This window comes from Bidens hawaiensis, unplaced genomic scaffold (genome assembly GCF_021521415.1).
Source record: "Bidens hawaiensis isolate Kalapana, Puna unplaced genomic scaffold, B.hawaiensis_p1.1 tig00027329_1, whole genome shotgun sequence".
NCBI classification, from domain to species: domain Eukaryota; kingdom Viridiplantae; phylum Streptophyta; class Magnoliopsida; order Asterales; family Asteraceae; genus Bidens; species Bidens hawaiensis.
Genome location: NW_027494420.1, coordinates 45,495 through 68,121, shown reverse-complemented (window position 1 = coordinate 68,121; position 22,627 = coordinate 45,495). Strand labels below are relative to the sequence as shown.

At 33.9% G+C, this 22,627-nt stretch overlaps 1 protein-coding gene and 1 pseudogene across 2 annotated transcripts; one reads left to right on the top strand and one right to left on the bottom strand.

Moving 5' to 3' along the window:
• Nucleotides 1–182: 182 nt before the first annotated feature.
• On the top strand, nucleotides 183–9,070 carry LOC143575271 (uncharacterized; annotated as a pseudogene). Its single transcript, XR_013142733.1, has 15 exons — nucleotides 183–318; nucleotides 2,945–3,194; nucleotides 3,871–3,950; nucleotides 4,861–4,961; nucleotides 5,079–5,202; nucleotides 5,309–5,378; nucleotides 5,596–5,682; nucleotides 5,763–5,828; nucleotides 5,939–6,031; nucleotides 6,187–6,243; nucleotides 6,553–6,681; nucleotides 7,328–7,418; nucleotides 7,887–7,975; nucleotides 8,055–8,248; nucleotides 8,810–9,070. The product of XR_013142733.1 is annotated as an uncharacterized LOC143575271 (transcript).
• Nucleotides 9,071–9,272: 202 nt separating this feature from the next.
• LOC143575272 (uncharacterized) lies at nucleotides 9,273–12,433 on the bottom strand. Its single transcript, XM_077059688.1, has 5 exons — nucleotides 12,176–12,433; nucleotides 10,263–10,442; nucleotides 9,998–10,124; nucleotides 9,762–9,875; nucleotides 9,273–9,591 (listed from the first exon to the last, which is right to left on the bottom strand). The coding sequence occupies exons 1-5, from the start codon at nucleotides 12,431–12,433 to the stop codon at nucleotides 9,476–9,478; spliced, it is 795 nt and encodes a 264-aa protein (XP_076915803.1). The 3' UTR covers nucleotides 9,273–9,475.
• Between the last annotated feature and the right edge of the window lie 10,194 nt (nucleotides 12,434–22,627).

The window sequence follows — 22,627 nt, the reverse complement described above, 5'->3', positions numbered from 1 at the left end:
TATCATTGGAAACCAAAGCCATTAAAACTCATTTAATTAGAATATTATTATAATGATAAATCCTCTGTCTTTTTCACTTCACATGACGTGGCGAAATGGGTCTTGATCATCCTTCAACTTTATTAAATTCACCATCTTCTTCTTCAACCAATAGCCCACACAATTTGAAAAAACAATTCATGATTATTATTATTATCACACATTTTGTAAAAGAATAAATTATCATCCAACAATTCAGGGTTCTTCACAATATTAATAAAGATTGCAGAGTTTATATGATGAAGTCTGGGTGGTGGACTGCTTGATATCTCACTTCAGGTCTGTTCTTTAAAATATTAATAAAGTTAGTAAATTGTGGAAATTAAATAATTTGTATTCGTTGGTTTTACTAAAAATTTGGTATTCCAATTGGGTTTTTTGTTATGGATATTATGGTGATAAAATCTTTAAATTTTGGTGTTGAAAATGTTCAAAATTTTGTTTTTTAGCTCTGTTTTCAACATGCAGAATTTTTGAAAATTAAGAAATTTTATTGATTGGTTTTACTAAAAACTTTGTATTCCAGTTGGGATTTTTGTTATTATTGTTATGGTGATAAAATCTTTAAATTTTGGTGTTGAATATGTTGAAAATTTTGGTTAGTTTGATTGATTGCCTAATTAAGCTCTGTTTTTGAATTTATTTACTTTTTTGGTTTCTTGCATCCTTATCCTATAATTTTTGTATATTTAATTTAAAAAAATATTTAATTTACAAGGATCAAGTTTGATCTTGAATTTTATGCAAATCATGGTTTCTTGCATGCATAGACATTTTTAGAATTTTTTTAAATATTTTTTATCAATCAGACAATTGAGATTGCTTTTTTATTTTTATTTTTTTTTCTTTTTTTAATTCCCAATATTGCACACACTTTTTTTCTCAAAATTATGAACAAATTTTTTTATTTTTTATTGCTAATTTTTTTCACTTGATTTGATATGATCAATCACCCAGTCTAGGCTTGTTCTTGAATTTCAAGAATAATTTTTTTTTGCCTGTTGCATCAATATTTGTATCTAAGTCAAAATTGTTGACTTTTTGATTGTAAAATTTCTTGAAAACTAGGTGAAGAAAAAGTCAACTGCTTGCTATTTGATCTTCCCTGAATTTAATTTGATCAATCATCAATCACCCTCTCTAGGTTTGTTCTTAAATATCTAGGATTATTTGATTCCTTCTTGTATCAATATTTCAAATTTTAGTCAATAATGTTGACTTTTTAGTGGTCAAGTTTCTTGAAAGTTAGGTTAAAAAGTCAACTTTTTTCTGTTTGATCTTCCCTGATTATGGGAGTTGCAGTTTCTGAGCTTTAAGTTATAGTTTAATCATACAAAAATTAGGTATGGTCTTTAATTTATTTGGTTCAACCGTTCAAGTAGAGATGTTCAACGAAACCGGTTCCTGGAATCGAACCGGTGGACCCAAACCGGACCCGAACCGGTTCCTACCCGTTTTTTGTAGGAACCGGACCCTGTCTGATTCAACCCGATGATCCGTGACCGGTTCTTGCATTTCTGAGTGGGGGCGGGTAGGAACCGGAACCGGTTCTGGAACCGGAACCGGTTCCTAACCGTTTTTTGGCCGTTTTTTGACCGTTGGGGTCAAAAATAGCCGTTTTTGACCGGTTACGGTACAGGAACCGGGTTAGGAACCGGTAAGAACCGGTTAGATAGGTTAGGGGTCCGAGGGTGGGAGAACCGGTTCGGTTCCCTAACCGGTTCGAGCCTGGAACCGGTTTAAAAGGGGGTTTTGAATATAGGAACCGGTTAGGAACCGGTTCCGGTTCCTAGTCCCAAACCGTTTTGAACATCTCTACGTTCAAGTATATTATAATTCTTACTTTTTCCATAAGTATAACTTTTTGGTGAATATTTATTCTAAAAAGTTGGTTAAGTGAGGCAACTGATTAAAAAAACATTTATTTTTAATTCTTACAATCATCCTAAATTTTGTTAAAATCATGAATTTTCAGGGGTCAAAATTGAAAATTCTGCAAATTTAATCAATCTATCAATGCTCATGATTCATGATGTTTTGATGATTATACTAATTTCCATCAATTAAGTTACTAAACACCATTTATTCAAGATTTAATAATATTTGATGGTGATATATCTTGGAATTTAGGAAAAGGATAAATAATCATGTATTCCAAGCAACATATATTAATTGATGAAGACAATGAATATTACACAAAAAAATAAAATTAAAACATGATTCTCTGTCAATTTCTGAAAGTTATTTCTTTTCTCTCTTGAAGAAAAGTGAAACATATGAAATTACCATATTCTCCCTTCTTTGTAGTTTGGAGTCAACTTTTGACTTCAAAATTTTAATATTTACATTGGTTTATTTAGATTTGTTGCTCATAATATGTTCTACCATAATAATATCATTGTATAAAAATTTCTTTGTCAAAAAACAACTCAATCCTTAATAATTTTGAAGTTACAAAGCCATTGGTTTGACTCCATAAGTCAAAACTGAAGTCTAGTTTCATAAATCAGTGGATGTAATTATTTCTAATTAATATCTTATTTACAACTTGTTTTCAGAATTTGGTAGCATTGAGAGTCTCTAAATGGTACATCAAGGTTTTAAAATATAAAAACTATTGAAATAAAAGTAGAGTCAACATTTGACTCCGGAAAATCGAAATTAACAATAATATTTCAGTGCTTCTTGGCTCCTAATAATTTCTAATCTAATACCTTTTTCGTACGATAATACACGTCTAAACTTCGATGTTGATAATCAACTCAATCTTATAAATTTTGAAGTCACAGATCAGTCTATTTGACTTCAAAAGTCAAACCTGTATTGTTACTTTGGCATCATTTACTTTAATATATTCTTAACTATTGTCTATATATATATATATTTATTTCCAACTTGTTTTCAGAATTTGGAGGTATATAAAGGCTCTAAATCAACATTTAAATTTGTAAATCAACATTAAAACATTGGATCAAAGATGAGAAGAGCTGTGGTCAAATCTTTAGTCAACATTCACTCGGCTTTTCGCCATTTTGAATCAAGAAGGCCGTTGTTGACTTCAAACACGGTCTTATATCATGTGCGTAATTATGGAAATTCGCCGTATATGTTTTCAAGAGCTTTATCTGCTGGTGCTGCTAAAGTAAACTATGAAGGTTGTAAAATTTAAACATTTTCTACTTTGTTATTTTATTTTTTTTGGCATAGTTATCAAATGCGATAAGCGCTCAAAAGCGTTGAGGCTGGGCCTACCACTTAGGCGATAAGCGCAAAAAAAGCGCCCGATTTTTTTTAAAAAAAGCGCACATTAAAAAAACAAATTTTTTTAACTAAAATAGAAAATCTTAATAAGAAAACATACATTCATTCTTGAAAGCTATTATGTATGTATTAGAAAAATAATACTATTGTTCATATATAAATATAAAAGCTATTATGTAATACGCATAAAAATTAAAAATTAAACAATAAGTTTAAAATTTTAAAATATAGAGATTAGAAAGCTAAAAAGATTCATAAAACCTTCAAATATTATTTTAATAGTTCAATAACATATAGTTTTAAAATAAAAAAATTATTTAAATTAACCTATCCTGTGGTTACTGTAGCACACCAGCAGCACAGAGCTACAGTGCCCAGCTACAGTATTACTTTAAATATAAAACAAAATGAAGTTTCAGCTTTTCTATGCTTTAAAGTTTAAACCCATCACCAGGCGCTCTACCTGCTCTACGCCTTGAATTATCGCCTAGGCGTGCGCCCAGTGCGCTTTTAATAACTATGCTTTTTGGTTATTAATATTGATTTAAATGTGTTCTGTGTCATGAACAGAAGTTAAACGAACGGGCCCACTTATCGAGTATGAGCGTAGAATAAGCATTGGTGAACTCGAAGATGGTGATGACTTTCAGGTGCAAATAACTACCTAGTCTTTTCTAATAGCCGTCGAAACATTTGACTTTTAGGTACAGGTTGGGTTGGCCCGAAACACTTTTTTGTCCTTAACTTGTGCAATGAAAATTGTGTGTTTAAAGTCCAAAAATGATTACAAAAACTTGTCTTACTTTTAAATAATATATATTATTATATAAATTGATTTTAGGAGGTCTTATGCATAATAACTACACTTTAGTTAGCTTTCAACCAACCAGTTTCCATTTAGGTGATAAATATATAAAAAATATATTATTTAAGTAATAGTATAATTTTTTAAATAAAATGCTTTTAGGAGGTTTTATGCAAAAAATAAATTACACTTTATTATATATATATATATATATATATATATATATATATATATGTCCCATTTGACATGTTACCCTTTTAGCTGATAATTACAAAAGCTTATATCATTTCTGAAATAGTATAATTTTTTAAACAATATGGTCGTAGGAGGATTTATGCATAAAAATTACACTCTTTATTTCTCTTTCGGCCATATGACCCGTTTACTTCTAGTTGTTTGTTACTTGTGTGATCTATTAGATGTAAAGTATAGCCAAAATCTACCCGTTCGTAAGTAAATTGTTCGAAGCTGCCATCTTTAATTTGACACATTTTCGTTTCATAAAACTGCAAAATAAATAAAATAACTTGAGATATGTTATGAAAATTGTATTATTTTCTTTTATGGAAAGATTCCAAGTATTATCTATTGCCAAATATTATTATTATTCTAACTAACTTTAAGTTGTTGTTATGGCCTATGGGTCCATATGATTCCTCTTTATGTGGTTGAAGGGTATTTAAGGTACTTGAAAAAGGTGGTCAAACATCTTTAATGAATTAAGTGTCAAGTCAAATGTTGCAATTCTTTTGCAGATAGGAACTTTAAGAGAAATTCAAAGACTATACGATGAGCTTGGTAACTCGGTTCATGCATGTCACTTGGATCATGATTCGGATCCTGGTAAAACCAATAGGTAAGTAATTTTTAACACTTAATCATGCTAGTCACTTGACACTAAAAAGTCAAACATGAACTCAAAAGTCAAACATAGAGTCAACAGTCAACTAACGGGCATTTAAGTGAATTTCAGGAGTAGGTGGTTATGGTCTCGTTTTATGCCTGAATATTCGGTCTCACCGGTCAAAGGACTTTATCTTTATGGCGGAGTTGGCACCGGAAAAAACCATGTTGATGGACTTATTTTTTGATCAGTTGTATGAATAAAGATTGTTATTTTGGTTTACTCTTGTTTGACCATTTCACCTTTCTTTTGACTATTTCTTTTATTTTAGCTAACCGAAAATTTACTTCCATCCACAGGCCTTGTAGCTGGAGGAAAAAGAGAATTCATTTTCACGACTTTATGTTGAACGTTCACAGCCGATTGCAGGTCAAATGAAGTCAAACAAGTTCATTTTTATTTGCTTGTACTAGGTTAGACACAAGTTTGACTTTTTGAAGTCAAACCAACAGATTTTGACTTAAACATACATATCATAAGTTTAATGGGCTTTTTAAAATAATATTACATATAAAAATACGTTGAGATTTCAAATTTCAATAAAAAAAGTTAATAAGTTTTGACCTTAAATTCTTTTGTGATGCAGAAGCATAGAGGAGTATCCGATCCCCTTGAAGTCGTTGCAGGCGAGATTTCACATGAATCTATTTTGCTATGTTTAGATGAGTTCATGGTACGTTATAATGTCTAGACTACACTTTAGTTATTTTGTTTCGTATCTACATATGTATTTATTATTTTGTTTTTTGTCAGGTTAATGATGTAGCCGATGCTTTAATATTAAACCGCTTATTTAAACATCTTTTTTCTAATGGTGTTGTAAGTGAAATAATGTTATAAAAAGTTATATTCATTTAGTGTATAAACATACGATAATTTAAATGTAACTAAATGTTGTTGTTTGCATGTAATTTATGGTGCAAGTGTAGATACTTGTTGCTACATCAAACCGCGCTCCGGATAATCTTTACGAGCGCGGATTGCAAAGAGATCTTTTTCTACCTTTCATCTCCACACTTAAGGTAATCTAAACTGTTTGACTAGTTAAACAATATAAGCAAAATGTTTTGATGCATGCAATAAATGTCTAAAAGACCCTTTGACAATGACAAATGGAGTTTAATGTTGTAGGTTTTTTAAGCCGAAATGTGAAATGTTGAAATTTTCATGGATGCAGGAAAGATGCATAATACATGAAATTGGTTCGTCTGTAGACTATAGACGAAGGACCTCGGTAATGACAACTCTTTCAAACCTTAAATTAATATTATATCTTAATCTTTTTGTTATATAATTTCTCAAAAACAATTATTTTGTTAAATTACAATATTAATACAATTTCTTAAACAAATTCATATAGGAGGTTATATGTATTAAAATATATTTTGGTCAACTTTCGGCCCATTTCTCTTTGCGCTAGAGTTTTTTGTTTTGCCTCGCGCATTAGAGATTGAAAAAAAAAACATGAACCAATCGATTCGTAATTAAATTGGTCGAAACTGTCACCTCTTTTCATTTTTTCCTCTAAATTCTCTTCTTGTAGGCCGAAGAAGGTTTCTACTTCATACAAAATGGTACATCTGATTTCCTTCTGCAACGATTTAAGGAGTTGATTGGAGAACATATAGCCCGTCCGAGAGAGGTGGAAGTTGTTATGGGAAGGACATTACAGGTATGTAGTTTTATTAATTAAAAGAATATAGAACAAATCTGCATTGTTTAATTTTTTTATCAATGATTCATATTTTTAAAAATTTGTACTTCTTGCATATACACGTGTAAATTATGTACATTAAAAACCATCATATGGTTTCCTAATTTTGTACTGTTTACCTAAACTGTGTAGGTTATACATAAATGAACAATCAAACTAACTTATTCATATTTTTTATCATTTATTTATTTACCATTGTTTTAATTAAATTTTTAAGATTAAAAAAATTAACAACTCATTTTGTTCTACGTGTTCTCGCAATAAGTATGTTTTGCATAGATTAAATGGGTCATTTTGTTCTCATGTTTATGTTTCTACAACTTCTACTTCTTATATGATAAGGAAGTGATTTGACATAGTTGCCTTTTCCAGTTTGATATGTTAATGAGCCCATTAATGGCAAATATGTCAAGAAGTGTCAACTTTTGATGGAATGTTATATTTTGGATAGCAAACCCAATCCGACTAAAAACAAAGTTTTGATTCTTATGGGCTGATACGTTACTATACACAACTTTCTGAACCCTATTCAAAATGTTATATTACATTAATATTAGGTGAATGTTTTTGAGTCATTTTTCTTTAATTATGCAATGATGAATAGGTACCTTTGGGTACTAATGGATGTGCCTATTTTCCATTTGAGGAACTTTGCGACAAACCTCTTGGTGCTGCCGACTATTTTGGATTATGTAGTAAGTAAATCAAAATGCTATTAGAAGTTGTTAGTAAAATGTGGTATAGTTTGACTATTGAGGTCAAACAAATTATTTTTGACAATGAAATCAATGAGGTTTATATACATGTGAAGTGTTAACTAAGATCTACACAACAGCTTTTTAAGTACAGTTTTTTCAGAAAATATATACTTTTGACTTTCGAGGTCAAACCTACTATTTCTGACATTGAAATCGAAAGGCGTTTAAAATCTGGAGGGTCAAATAGGCAGGCATACCAGAATATTAGCGTATGGTTTACGCTAAATATTCATGTTGATTATAAATATAATAAATATATCCAAATGAATTTGAAGTTGAATATCAGAGTTTTTTTTACCACAAAAAGTCAAAATGACCTCTAAAAGTCAAAATGTTTGAACTCTAAATGTCAAAATGTTTGATCTCAAAAGTCAAAATAACATATTCGTAATGGGCTAATGGCAGAGAATTTTCACACCCTTGCTTTGGATGGTGTCCCAATATTCGGGCTACACAACAGGACCGCAGCTTATCGGTTTGTCACTTTGGTCGATGTTAGTATCATTTCTTTTGGCTCGTGAGCGCGTGTGTGGGACCTGGTTTATTAATAATATTATTATTTTGCAATTATAGGTTATGTATGAGAACAAAGCAAGGTTAATGTGTACTGCTGAGGGGACTCCTTTTGAACTTCTTGAAAGAATAATAACAATCGCGGATGCACAGAATATAGCCCCTAGAACCTCCTCACGATCAAGAAAAAATGACGATTTTGACCTTTGTGTCGATAACGAATTGGGATTTGCGAAAGATCGTACCATTAGTAGGTATGTTCCATTGTTAACCCAGAACATGACCCATATTTTTGTCTGTCACAAACATCAACCCTTACACACGTTTTAATTTGAAACCCGAACATGACCCGTTTAACCCATTTATTCAAACATGTGAAACCAGTTGGCGGCGGTAATAATCAAGTTATAAATGTGTCACTCAGGTTAGTTGATTGTAAAAAAATGGGCCACAAATGGTTCAGTGGGTCGACATGTTTAACTAAACGCGCTTAACAGGTTAACCCAAGCACGGCCTGTTTTCTTAAGGGGATAAATATGCCTAACCAAAGCCTGATCATTATGTTTCAAGTTCGGGCCATGTCGGAAATTGCGAGTCAGATTATAAACGGGTTGGCATGTTTCAATAAATGGGTTAAGTGGGCTGATAGTTCGACTTGCTTAACTAAATGGGTTACCAAACACGAGCCGTTTAGTAAATGGTCCAGCTTTAATTAATATATCCGCTAAAAAGTGCAATATAAGCAAAATTGGTGACCAACTTACAGGATCGAGTATTATGTATCCATGTGATCTACTAATCGTTTGTGTATGCAGATTAACAGAAATGAACAGCAAAGAGTATCTGGAGCAGCATAGTGAAATGATAGCAAACAAATCGTTTGAAGTTTCAAGGGATGAAACCATAGATGAGAACATGGTGCTTGCTTGAACCCGAGTGGTTACATGGTGCAATCAACTAAAAGTATGCCATAAGTCAGGCCAGCATGCGTCCAATAGAATGTAGACTAGTTGGTTTCGACTTGTTTATGAGTCTGCTTGTTTATATGATATTATAATTGGTAACCATGTTTCATATGTGCTCCATTGGGTCACTTGGTTTTTTAATGCTTATAAAACACTCACAACAGAATTATATTAAAATTTTAAGTGGTTTGGTAACCAGAGTTCCCTTAACACCTTAGTTGCCGGTGGTCATGGGGCGGCAGCCTGGTGTGGCCGTCAAAAGGCGGCAACTATGTGAACTTAATGAATCTGTGCATGAACAGAGAAACATATACACAGCTGACAAAAGTTTTGATTAATAAAGTTGCAAATATACTGAGTACAAAATTTGCATGCTTAAAAGCTGCCAAATACTTGAGCAATCGCGGCTAGTAGCACAGAAAGGGCGAAATTATAAGTGGAAACCAACCGTGGACGCAACTATTTCCGCATTTTAGCATAGTGTGTGGTTGATAAACACGCGAGATTTATATATATTCAGCGCTGAAACGAGATAGAATACGAGCCAGTATTTGGATCTTTGACTGCTTTAAAGTTGTCCACACTCATCCCGAATCGTCCCAGAATTGAGTTCCCCATATCTTTCAACTTCCCTGCGCAAACATAAAATCAAAACTTATTATTAGCAGAGGTTCTCGGGTTCGAATCTAGCTTCCTCTAGTTTTGGGGGTCGCATAAGTTTTTCCTAACGGGTTCTCATGGTTACCAATAAGTTGACACGATAAAATATTAATATTAGAAAAGGATGTTTGAAAAGGCTTACCGAGCATCTCTTCCTTCATTTTTTCACGCTTTTCTATAGCCAATGGTTCTAAACAAAAAATGGTTCTCCTAGATTGGACATTTGAAGGATCCAGTTCCAAGATTTTCTTCATATCTGCCCAATAAATATATAGTTAACTTATAAGGAATCTCATTTTTACACAATTTACGATTCTTTTAGATAAATAGATGGCAAACTTAGGTCTACGGTATGCTTTTAAGAACACGAGTGCTCACCAGTAATAGCTTCATCATAGTTTTCAAGCTTTTCATGGGCTTCTCCTCTTCTGATTAAAGCTTTCATGTATGAAGGATTTAATTCTAATGCTTTGGTACATTCTTTAACTGTGTCCTCATACTTGCCCTATAAAATGCGTATATATAGAGTAGCATTTTATTTGTGAATTTCTAATTTAAACGTTTAAGGATAACTTTGACAGATGTGGAGCTTGAAGTTTAATAATATACGCAAATTAAGATATCGAGAAATTAAATAACTTACCAGCTTAAAGAAACATGTAGCGCGATTATTATGACATATTGACCTAATTTCAGAAGAGGATGACATCTCAGGTGCAAGTTGGATTGCATAATCATACTTCAATAATGCCTCTTCATACAGTCCATCTGCAAATAACTTATTTCCTTCAACTTTTACTTCGTTCATTTGTGCCAATACTTTCTGCATGTAGAAAGAATAAAGATAAATAGGAGGCTAATCTGTTTCTAAAAATATCCTCAGAAACATCATTAATTAACCTTAACAAACAGCAGAAACTTAGTATAATCAAGTGAAAGATTTTTTTAACAATTTCCTTTCAGCTAACTCTATTATGTATAACTGGCTGAGGACAGCTTTTTTTTATGTTGTTACCACATTATATAAAAAAAGAAGGTGGCTTGAGCCAATTTCACACACAGTACCACTCAACCCTGTAGCCGCCACCTTGAAACGAACTGTCTCAGAAAGTTTTAACTTTCCAAGCAGAGGTTCAAGCTATGTTAATCTATAATGACACTGTGTTGGCTTTAGGGATGACAACGAGCCGGGTTTGGGCCAGGTATTGGTAATCCCATGCCCATACCCATTTGTAAAACCGTGTCCCATACCCGGCCCAATACCCGTCGATTATTTGTCGGGTAATCACGCGTCGGGTATCGGGTATACCCATTGGGATTTTCGAGTGCATTTTTTATCATTATAGCTCTTTTATACCTTGTATTCACACAAAAACTATTACAAATTAAAATATAATACACTTCATATATATAAGATATTAAGAGCTACAATAAATAAATAATATTATTACAATTTCTATATAATTCTTTATATATATACTTCACAACCTACAAAATACAAAGAATTTTTCGGGTATACGATTCAGGTATATGGTTCGGTTAAACAGGTATGCGTTTTCGGGTTATCGAACCGGGAATCATCTAATTTCATACCCGCGAAATATTTTAAATTCTAATCCCATACCCAGCCCATACCCATCGGGTTTCGGGTATACCCGTCGGGCTCGGGCTTTTTTGCCATCCCTAAGTTGGCTTCTAGCTTTAACTAACTTCCATTGATGTACAAAAAATCTATACAAACCAGCATGCCCTCATCTCAAAAGCACAATTAAAAGATTGTTCCAAATAAGCAAAATCATGTATGCATGCTTAATTTAACCACAAGCCTCAATATAGACCTACATGAAGCCATCCATCGATCATATCATGACACAATCACAAATTCAAACATACCTAGGACCCCAAGAAATCTTAATGTCTCTCTTATTTAACACTATACACTTGAGCACATCTTAAGTGTCCATCCAATGAAGATAAGTAGCTCCTAGACACGAGATTAAACTATCTAGCACACCAAATGGCAACATCTAGCAATCTGCAGTACGAAGATCAATAATCCATCTGTTGATCTACGCTTTCAACAACAATATCCATGATTCTCATGACTCCCAATACCTAATTACATATCTCTAAAGTAAAGCTGTTTTAATCATACAATGGGCCTCTTTGATAAATCCAAACGTAAGCGTGTTCTACTCGCTAGTCGCCTCATACCTGTTTTCAACTTAATCAAATAAGTTGCCTAAGATTTTCCTCCATCCTACCAATCGCTATGACTAGTAAGTCAGATTTGGGTAAACTCCTCCTGGATGCACACCTACATTCTTCTTAAGTCAGTCATCAACCATATATATACCAATTACAAGTAATGGAGAATTGCAACTAGAAAGGATCATTTCCTGGATAAATCAATGCCAAATGAGATAATCAGTCCGGAAACCACAATTCAATTTGCAAAACCTGGTCCTGGAAATAAATACTTCAATAACATCTACTATCCTAATAATCACAAGCTCAACACATACACATAACCCTAACTATCACACAAACCCTAACCTGCTTGAGTTCATCATCATTTAACGCATCTTCATACGCCGGATCCTTTGACATCACAGACACTTCAGATTCAACGGTGTCCGGTGGTTCATCGTCTCCTCCGACTTCCGTCTCGCTTGCCGTTTCGTAACCGTCGGATGCGTATCCGGCGGCCGTTGATTTATCGGAATCTGAAACGTCGTCGTTTGGTCTATCGCCAGAGATGGTTGAGGGTTTTGGATTGTTGCCGGTGGAAGGCACAGGCTCAATCACCACCATTTTCGAATTCAAAAGAAGAACCTGAAAGAAATTCTCAAATCATATTCTTGTTATGTTCTTTTCTTTCTTTGCTTATTGGACCATTATTTTGGGAGGTATGGCACGTGCACTCACGTGAGACTTAAAAAAAACTCGAAACCCAAAACTCGAAACCCAACCCAAGAAAACATTTACCCGAACTCGAACTAACCCGAACCCGAGAAAAGACTAACCCGAACCCGAACCGAAGTAATTCGGGTTGGTTCTCGGGTTTGATTTATAAGTTTCGGGTCAACCCGAATAAACTTTTAGTTTTGAAATTAATATATATTTAGGTATAATAGGCTTAGTCTTAGCCACTAAAGTTATCAAAACCTATTCATAGTCGACTGTTGTCATTACAACTATTATAGATCGATTGTTTATTGTTAATTTATGTTTTCTGTTTATTATTAATAGCAACCGTAATCGAACAACTAAATCATGCCCGATTGAAAGCGATTATAGTTTGAGTTAGTTTTACTCTTCTTTTGGATTGTTTTATCAAGTTATGTTGATTTATTATTTGATTATTTACTTATGAGCAATTAATAATATGTTATTTTAATTTTAGTATTGTAGTTTTTAAATTTTTTTTGTTCTTTGTTTTGTTTTTTAGGATACTCGAAACCCAATTAACCCAACCCGAAGAACCCGAACCTCAATTACCCGAACCCGAAAAACCCGTGAGAGATTCGGGTTGGGTTTCGGGCCAAGATTTAAAACTTTGAAACCCGAAGAACCCGACCCGAAAAACCCTAAACCCGAAAAACAAATCCAAAGAACACCCCTAATGACACCTGAACCTGAATCTTACAAACCTGGGTACAACCCGAACTAAAACGAGTCTAGTATCGAGAACTTTTTAATGAGTTTCAGGTAAAACCGATTGACTTATCATAATACATCCAGCCTTAGTCTATTCAATGAATGTCATTGCGTACCAAATTCCTTTTTAAAGTTGACTATTCCTTTCCGATTCCAGCCACATCTATCGATTACCATTCCAACATTCATTAATTTCAACAATTACATATGACTATTTATTCAATCAATCGATTGGTTTTTCAGGCTCAGGTGTCATGAGTCGATCGGTTATACATTCAATCAATCAAAGCATTCTTCAGGCTCTTTCAATTGGATTATGTGGTTTGTTATTTGCTATCTAAGTTAAAAATTTGAAGATGATGTATTTGTTTGAATTTTAGCACACACACACACACACACATATATATATATATGTTTTTTAGGTCAATTACTTGATACCTGATTAATCCGTACTCATAAAACCCAAACCCGGATAACCCGGGGGAAATTAGGGTTGGGTATGAGTACTCGAAATAAATTTCTCAAACCCGGCCCGAGAAACTCGAAAATACAACTCGAATAACACCCCTAGTTGTGAGAAAAAGTTTTTTATTGTTGAAAACCGAAAGCAAACCAATTGCATCTGGTTTACTTTCATTATTTGGACCAATTGCGTAGTCTTTTTAAATATTTATTGATACCTAGATGGTATATAAATATAAATTTGAGTTAACTTTAATGTGCACCCATGTGGTCAACACCCTTTGCACTTTAAGCACTTGTGGTAGATCTTTTGCATGCTGAGCCCATGTATAGTGTATTATTTGCGATGTGAATACATGTTAAGTCAGACGTTCATTGACTATTAAAGGAATGGTGAAAAGACAATTATACCATTGCACATTGCGTCCCCGTGGTTGTGGAATATAACAATTGTTAAACCTTCCTTGTTTTAAACCTTTCCACACCAAAATTTAAATTAACTTGAATTTGCTTTTCATTTAACATTCTTTGACCTGATTAGCTTTCACTAGATCAAAATCCATTTAACATAATTAACCCCAGTTGTTGACCACCAATGTTAACTACCATCATTGTTGACTTTTGGGTTTGACTTTCTTTGACCATGTGGTTTTTCAATAAATGTAGATTCTTTGCATTTTTAATTAACTAACCTACTAACTTGTTGACTATAATTTGATCAAACCATTATTTGATTATACATTAACCCTTATTGACCATTTGTTAGGCCACAATTAGTCAATCATGGAATCATTGAAACATGTTAGATACTTGATTGACATAAAGTATCCTGTTTCCAGCCTAAATATCATCTAAACTCATACTTCATTTTTATAACATGTTTATGTGCTAGAATTGTTTTGTGTATAATACAGTTCTTTCAAAATACAATTTTCTTGAGAAAGTAGTAAAAAATCAGCTAAAGTATCTGCCAGTTTTAGAATTAGGAGATTATTAGTTAAACCATTGTTTGACTATAATTTAGTTAAACAATAGGTATGCATACATACATACATTAACCCATGTTGACCATTAGTAACACCGTTGTTTGACCGCTATCAAAAACACCTTTATAACCCCTGCATACACATACATACATACATACATACATACATACATACATACATACGTAATGACATACCTCCACATACATATATTATGCATTTATCTATACATACATATCATTATGCCCATTATCTATACTATGCATCTATCTATATTGCGCATTATCTATAACATGCATCTATATCTTGCATCTATCATTATCATATATCGTTTATCATCGATGAATCACACACACACATGCATACAGTTTCTTTACAATATATATTCCCTACACAAAATAACCTGAAAATTGATAAGTTTCATAAACATTCACTAACACATTCCTTAACACATGACTTTGACAATTTCATTACACACTTTCATAAATAATTTCTTCAACGTTCATTTCATAAACATAATTGTACAAAATTTCATAATCAAAATTATATAAGAAATTGAGCATTATATAATTCAACATTCGTTACATTATATACAACAACCATGATCAAGTTACAATCATGGTCAAGATATAACCTTGATTATCAAAAGACATACTAGTTAACATTACCCTAAACACAAGTCATTATTAGATTAATACTTTACAAAACACTTAATAGTTTACACAAGACCTACTAGTTAACATAACCCTAAATCTACTCTTTATGTGGATGTTCACTTGTGTAACAAAATTACATAACTGAAAAACGAACCTACTGCCACACCTTCAAGTGGATTTTTAGGAACAAAAACTTGTAGGTGAATGCTACATTCACCAATAATGCGGCTAGAAGAGTAAAATCAAATGATCAATCTCATATAGTTACTTAGATATTTGCTAAATTTCAAAATCGACACAATTTTCCTAATCGATAGATCAAAGGACTAGAAGTCTCAAAATGGAAAACAATAAGGGATACCTCTGAAGTATTGTGAATCAATGGACATTTCCAAGATTGTCGGCATTGACAACGATGTGGTTGAGGATCAACAATTCGAAATGGTGTGATGTTCTTCGCAGCAAACGAGGACACATTGTGCACTCGTTTGGTCAAGATCATGATTTTGTGATGATCATGGAGGTTAAATTACTAATTACCCTACATTTAAACAAACATTGGGATAGTGACAAGTTTCACATTGCAAAATAATACGCCGTACAAGGACTCATCGTGCTAAAAGTTCACCAGAGGTGCTTAAAGTGCAAAAGGGTGTTAACCACATAGTTACACAATGCACTTAACTCTATAAAGTTTGTTATATGAACTAATGAGCACACTAGCTTCCGTGTCATTTATACTTGGAGCACATATATATATTATGAAATATTAGAATCCAATTTACTTGTATAGAGAAGGATTGTGTGTAATGTTAATTTTGAATCAAGAACCCAATAGTGTGCGTAGACCTAAATATGTTTTTGGTTTTCATACAAAAACATAACAGAAAACAAAAATCACAAGGTAAGTTGTATACTAGGAAAAAAAACAAGTGTAATATGTATAAGTAACATATGTAACAGAAAATATTGAGTAGCCACATCTTATAGCCATGTTCTGTTTTATACGATCGGTTTATGTTATAAACCATAAACCAAATCGCTCTTCGTGATTTGAAATTCTTGAAACCGACCGACCGAATGTTTTATCCGAATTTCAAATTGATGTTTTAGAGATTTTGATCTGTAGAAATATACAAGTCGATTGATGTAAAACTTATCTCGAAACGATACTTTAAATGACATGAGAGATGAGAGCACGATGAGATTAGATTGGGTGACTAGTAAAATTCTAGTCGGAACACTTAGTTATATGGCTCTCTCGTATTGACCAATATGCATCTCCAATCTCTTACGTTCAAAGCTGATAAATGTTTAATCCGGTCCTTCAAGAATCTTTAAGGTACAATTAACTCCAAACAATAAAGCATTAACAACATTCCAAGTTAATTATAATTTAATTAATATAGATATACTTTTAACATCTTCACTATCATTAAAACTGTTTTGAAATATACTAATATAATCTATCTTTTATGAAAACAAAGTAGATATGTGTAAAATGATCCATAGAAAGCATGTGACAAATATCATGTATAAATAAATCAAATACAGCCGGTTTCTAGTCCGACTAGTCGATTAAGGTCATTTAGTTTTCAATCCTCATTTCATGGGAAATTCTAGACAAAGTTATTTAGGATTAAGATCACAAAAACAAACTTGAACAACTCTACTAGGTGTCCTATGTATAAAACGACGAGACACATTGAGCTATAAAGAATAATTGGTCGAATAGAAGAAATAACACAATAGTGAAGCATGTTGAGATATCCAATACATGTTCTAGTGGGTCAAGGACAGGTTTAATAAGGGTTGTGAATATGAAATGATGAGGATGCCATGAGCTTATTTTTTTTAGAATGGTGTGAGATATATAGAAACCAGAACTAGCTAGGAGATAACGGAAAGAGTTACATAAAAGATCAAAGTTACACTGAGATTCCATTCTAATGATTACATGTTAGCCATATATTGGCACCATAGGAATGCATTTGTATTTAATGCTTTAAGATTGCCTCCGGGGATTCTAATGATTCCATTCTAATCATTAGATTCCATTCTAATGATTACATGTTAGCCATATATTGGCACCATAGGAATGTTTGTATTTAATGCTTTAAGATTGCCTCCGGGGATTGGGTTTTGTTATTTAGTATCTTCTCATCGTGTGCCTTCCAAAGAAACCAAAATGTTGACATATGGATAGTATGAAGTGTTGGGTTCCAGTGGTGATCAGTCAACAGTTTAACAGTTAAACTCGGTTTAATTAAAATGGTTTCATAATTATTAATCAGGTTAATAATTGAATACGCGGTGGAATATAAAAACGAGTAATCACCATTTAACGGAACCGTACAGGATCCGGTTACATACAATACGAGTACGATATGAAACAACCAAAGAAACATAAATCTAAACCAACAATATTTAAGTTTACCTCGGTTAATGAATAACCGGTTGTGACACCGAAAGTTAACAAGTGACTCTAGGTGACGATACGAACGACGGGTCGGCGTCGGTGCACTACGGCAGCGACGGCAGCGGCTAACGAGGTTTGGGACAGCAGCGAACAGTGGCAGCAGGTGGTACCTGACTCCTGCGACGATGGTCGGTGACGTGTTTGGCAGTGACAGTGGCTGGAAATAAGCTTGCGGCACCGTACGGTAGGTATCCGTCAAAACCAGAAGGTGTGCTATATATTTTTCACGGCTCCAACTTCTGCTTTCTTCTATCTCTTCTTGTTTGGTTGTATTATATACTATATATATATATAAGATATTGATAATCTTAATTATCAATAATAAAACCTAACCTAGCCCCAAAGCCCAACTCGTTTAAAAGCCCGTTAAATATCGTCAATACCGGTTAACTAATTTAAGCGGATTTTATACTCGTTACCCAAGGTGTAACTCTTACGGGTCATAACCCGGTTGGCCCCGTTGACTTACCCGAACCGGTCCATAATTCCAACAGTCTCCCACTTGGACGGATTCGGTTAAGTTTCTCAACGCTGACAGCCAGCGGTGCTCTAGCTACACATGGCTGCCCCCAACAGGTCATGACATTTTAAATTCATTAACCAAAAGATCTTGGAATACCCTATTGCAAGATAATGAAAATATAGTAATCGTTGTCATATATCCTTTCCGTATAAGACACCAGTTGAACAATGAGACATGGATCAGGTCAATCTCATATGGCGTTCAACCATTATCGTTTTCATTCTCGAGTCAAAGTGGTCCAATCAAACACACAGTAAGTTTGGGTGAGGCCTCACACTTTACCAGTTTGAATCAATGAAGGCGCCAAGATGTCTAATTGTTACATATCATGTAAGAGTACAGAATTCCATCTTGATTGCATACAACTCCCACTGAACTTCAGAATATTCCCAACCAATGCCTTTATGACTGGCAGTTACACGACAGCGATTGACACTGATCAAAGAATACCTTTAGTAAACGAAAGTTCTTATATGTATCTCAGGTCTAAGGATACTAAATGAGCATACCAATATCAAACGCATCTTATGACTAAGATCCATGAAGATGATTTGATGCGAATTACATCCAACGTCATTTATAATGAGGTCTGTGAGTTTGTAAGTCAACCCCTTTGAGTCCAAAGTCAGAATAGTCTTAATTCAGAATCGCTCCCACGAGTCTGACCAACTACGGATAATTTAGAATACAATATTCATGGATTAAACGTATTAAAATGAACACAGTTATAATGTTCAACGTTTGCATTTAACCATTAAATCAAAGTTAACTCAAAAGTATAACTGTTTAAATGTTCATACATCCAAACACTAAATCAAAACAAATTACTAGCTAATCTAAGACCGATAGCATCCCTGTGTTGGTCATGCTTGTCCTGAGTTATCGGCTTAGTGAACGGGTCTGTTAGATTTTGATCTGTGTCTACTTTGCTTATTATGATGTCATCTTGTTCCAGTATTTCTCGTATATAGTGGAACTAAAAATGTGCTTGGCCATGTGATGAAAATTGGGCTCTTTGGCTTGAGAAATAGCACATGTGTAATCACATATCACGTCGATCAATTTCCTATATTTGGAACCAGATCGAGGTTGGCTATGAATTTCTTCATCCAAGCAGATTATGGGCGAGAAACATCTCGGTCATTCTGGAAGTCAGCGCCAGTGTAACACCTTACAGTGAGCTCCTCTTCCACTCCTCCAAACACGCTTACGATACGTCAGGTCTATTTCATAACATACCGTACATGATAGAGCCAATCGTTGAAGCATATGGAATTGCTTGCATGTGCTTTGTCTCAATGTCCATTGTCGGAGATTGCGATTTGCTAAACGGTTCCTATAGCAATGGAACAGCTCCTATCTTGGAGTTTCCATTGAGAAGTGTGTCATTACTTTGTCTATGTAAGTACTTTGACTTAGCCCTAGAATCCACTTAGATCTATCTCTATAGATCTTTATTCCCATAATATATGCGGCTTCTCCAAGATCTTTCATTGCAAAATAAGATTCCAACCAGTGCTTAACTTCCTTAAGCATAGGAATGTTGTTTCCAATGATCAGTATATGATGTGTGCTGCTCATGCGGTTAAATATGAAAGGATGAAATGATTTGTTTTTGCATAAGATCGTGTTTTAAATTTATAAAAGTGATTTCTACAAAGACTAAACACACACAAAATAGGCAAGTGTACCTATCGTATATGTTGAATAGTATTGGTAAGAACCAAGTATCGATCCGTGGACACAAATGTTTCTAATAATGAATCGTTATTTTACTTTAATCGGGGGTTTTAATCATTTGGGGTTAATTTTTTTTTGAACTTTTAATAAAATGTAAATATATAATATATAGGTGACCAAGATAAGAAATTCTAAACGAGTTTTTTCAATTATGCGAAGGTTACCATCTAAGATCAAGAATCCACTCCATTTTAACATTGATAATTAATATTTGGACATGTGATAAACTTGCCATAGCAATATATAATAGATGGCTCCTTAAACCTTAAGTGAGCATCTTTGGCACTAAGGAGATAGCATGCGCATTTTAAAGTCCACCCTTTCCTAATGTCATACCATCTAAATGTTGTCAATTTAAGTTGGCAAGTAGTTTCGTAAAGTAGAAAGATTAGGATTGACTTCGATTTCTCAAATACCATTCTAACAACTTCGGGTGATTGTAGTTCATCACACAACTTCCCTTGGTTGATTTATGTAGGTTATAATTACACATTCCGTTAACATATGATTTCTTTAACTAATTTGATATCCTAAGCAAAGCTATTTTCGGATTACCAAGGTTTAGAAAAATACATCATAACTTATATCTCATCATTTCTAAGTACAATATAAGGATCCATGTTTCGATAATGTATCTAAGTATTTATATCTTTCAAGAACATGAATCGATCATGAACGATTGCCAATGGAATTGACAACCACCAACTTTGAATTAGTGATTTAAGATGGTGAAACATTTCTCATCAAAAGATAATTGTAATATAACCATGTACTTTACTAGACTACATCACATATTTTGATTAATTATCAAGTAAAACAAAGCTTCTTCATAGATTTTAGATGGTAAAAGGAGTTTAGCTCATAATGAGCATGATGATAAACATTAAGATGATTGATAATAACAAATACATGATTAAACTTGGAACAATCTAACCAAATGTAGATGAATCCTTCTTCTTAATGATGGTAATGATTGTTGATGATGATGATTGATGGTGATGATCTCCAAGCCTTCAAACTCTTCACTAAATCTCTAAAGTGAGTGTTAGTGTGTGTTTTTATAAGAGAGAATCGGATATAAATCTTTTCAAGGCACACCAAATGAGTGCAACATGAGCCACTATTTATAGGCATTCTGGATTGTGAGGCACGGCCCCGTGCTTGATGAGCACGCCCCCGTGCATTTTTATGACATGTGCCAGATTTGTTTTGTCTTTTCTGTGAGGTGGCAACGGCCCCGTGGTTGGTAGGCACGGCCCCGTGCTTTTTAGTGACATGTGCTCAATTCTTCTTTGTCTTTTCTGCATTCTCGTCCACGGCCCGTGCTTTTGCTTCCAGATTTTGTCTTTTCTTGTGTTAGAAGCATGGGGACGTGTTTCTTGAGGCATGGGGGCGTGTTTCTTTGTTTTCTTGTGTTTTCTTCTATTTTTCTTCGTCTTTTTTGCTTGTTTCTTCGCTTGGGGCTTGGTTTCACCTGAAATTATGTTTTATTATGATAAGTAGTCTTTTATGCTATGTTATTTGACAGAAATTGCAGTTTTTAGAGATTATTTGATGCGAAAAGATGTATATTTTTATGTACATCAATATATCATCCACATACAAGATGAGGAATGATATAGTGCTCCCACTAGTCTTTCTGTAAACACAAGGCTCATCTTCATTTTTGACAAAACCAAACTCTTTGATTTTCTCATCAAAGTGAAGATTCCAGCTTCGAGATGCTTGCTTAAGTCCATAAATGGACTTGTTCAATTTGCAAACCCTAGTAGGATATTTTGGATCAACAAAACCTGAGGCTGAACCATATAAACATCTTCAGAAAGATGTCCATTAAGAAAAGCGGTTTTGACATCCATTTACCATATCTTATAGTCATAGTATGCAGCAATGGCAAGCAATATCCTTATTGACTTAGTCATAGCAACGGGCGAAAAGGTTTCATCATAGTCAACCCCTTGAGTTTGTGTGAAACCTTTCGCGACTAGCCGTGCTTTATAGGTTTGTACATTTCCATGCATGTCGGTTTATCTCTTGAAAATCCATTTGCTCCCTACTGCCCGACCATTGGGGGGTAGCTCAACCAAGTTCCAAACTTGGTTATCATGCATAGATTGCGTCTCGGCGTTCATGGCATCTCGCCATTTCTCGGATTCCGGATCTAAGATAGCAGATTTGTAGTTAGTAGGCTCGTCATTATATTCGGCTACTAATAAGACTTCGGGACCATCTAAATGCCATAGGTATCTAGAATTTGGTACGGGAGTCATACTACTTCTGCGAACGCTCGTGTTCACGTCTGATGTATCAGCAACAACAACTTGTTGATCAGACACTCCAACTTCCTCAGCGGTTGTTTGTGGTTCTTGAATTTCTTCAAGATCGACAATGTTATCTCCAGGTCCTCGAGAAATTCTTTCTCGAGGAAGTGGCCTTTCCTCTTGATAGAAATCGAATTTGTATCAGAATGAGAGAAATAATAACCACTTTGATAATAAGCGTGGA

Excerpts from the sequence above, each read along its gene's own strand:
- LOC143575272 (XM_077059688.1), bottom strand. The coding sequence starts at position 12,433 with ATGGTGGTGATTGAGCCTGTGCCTTCCACCGGCAACAATCCAAAACCC. Across the intron at positions 9,876-9,997 it reads CTATGATGAAGCTATTACTG|ATATGAAGAAAATCTTGGAA; the intron begins GTGAGCACTCGT and ends TTTATTGGGCAG. Across the intron at positions 9,592-9,761 it reads AATGAAGGAAGAGATGCTCG|GGAAGTTGAAAGATATGGGG; the intron begins GTAAGCCTTTTC and ends ATGTTTGCGCAG.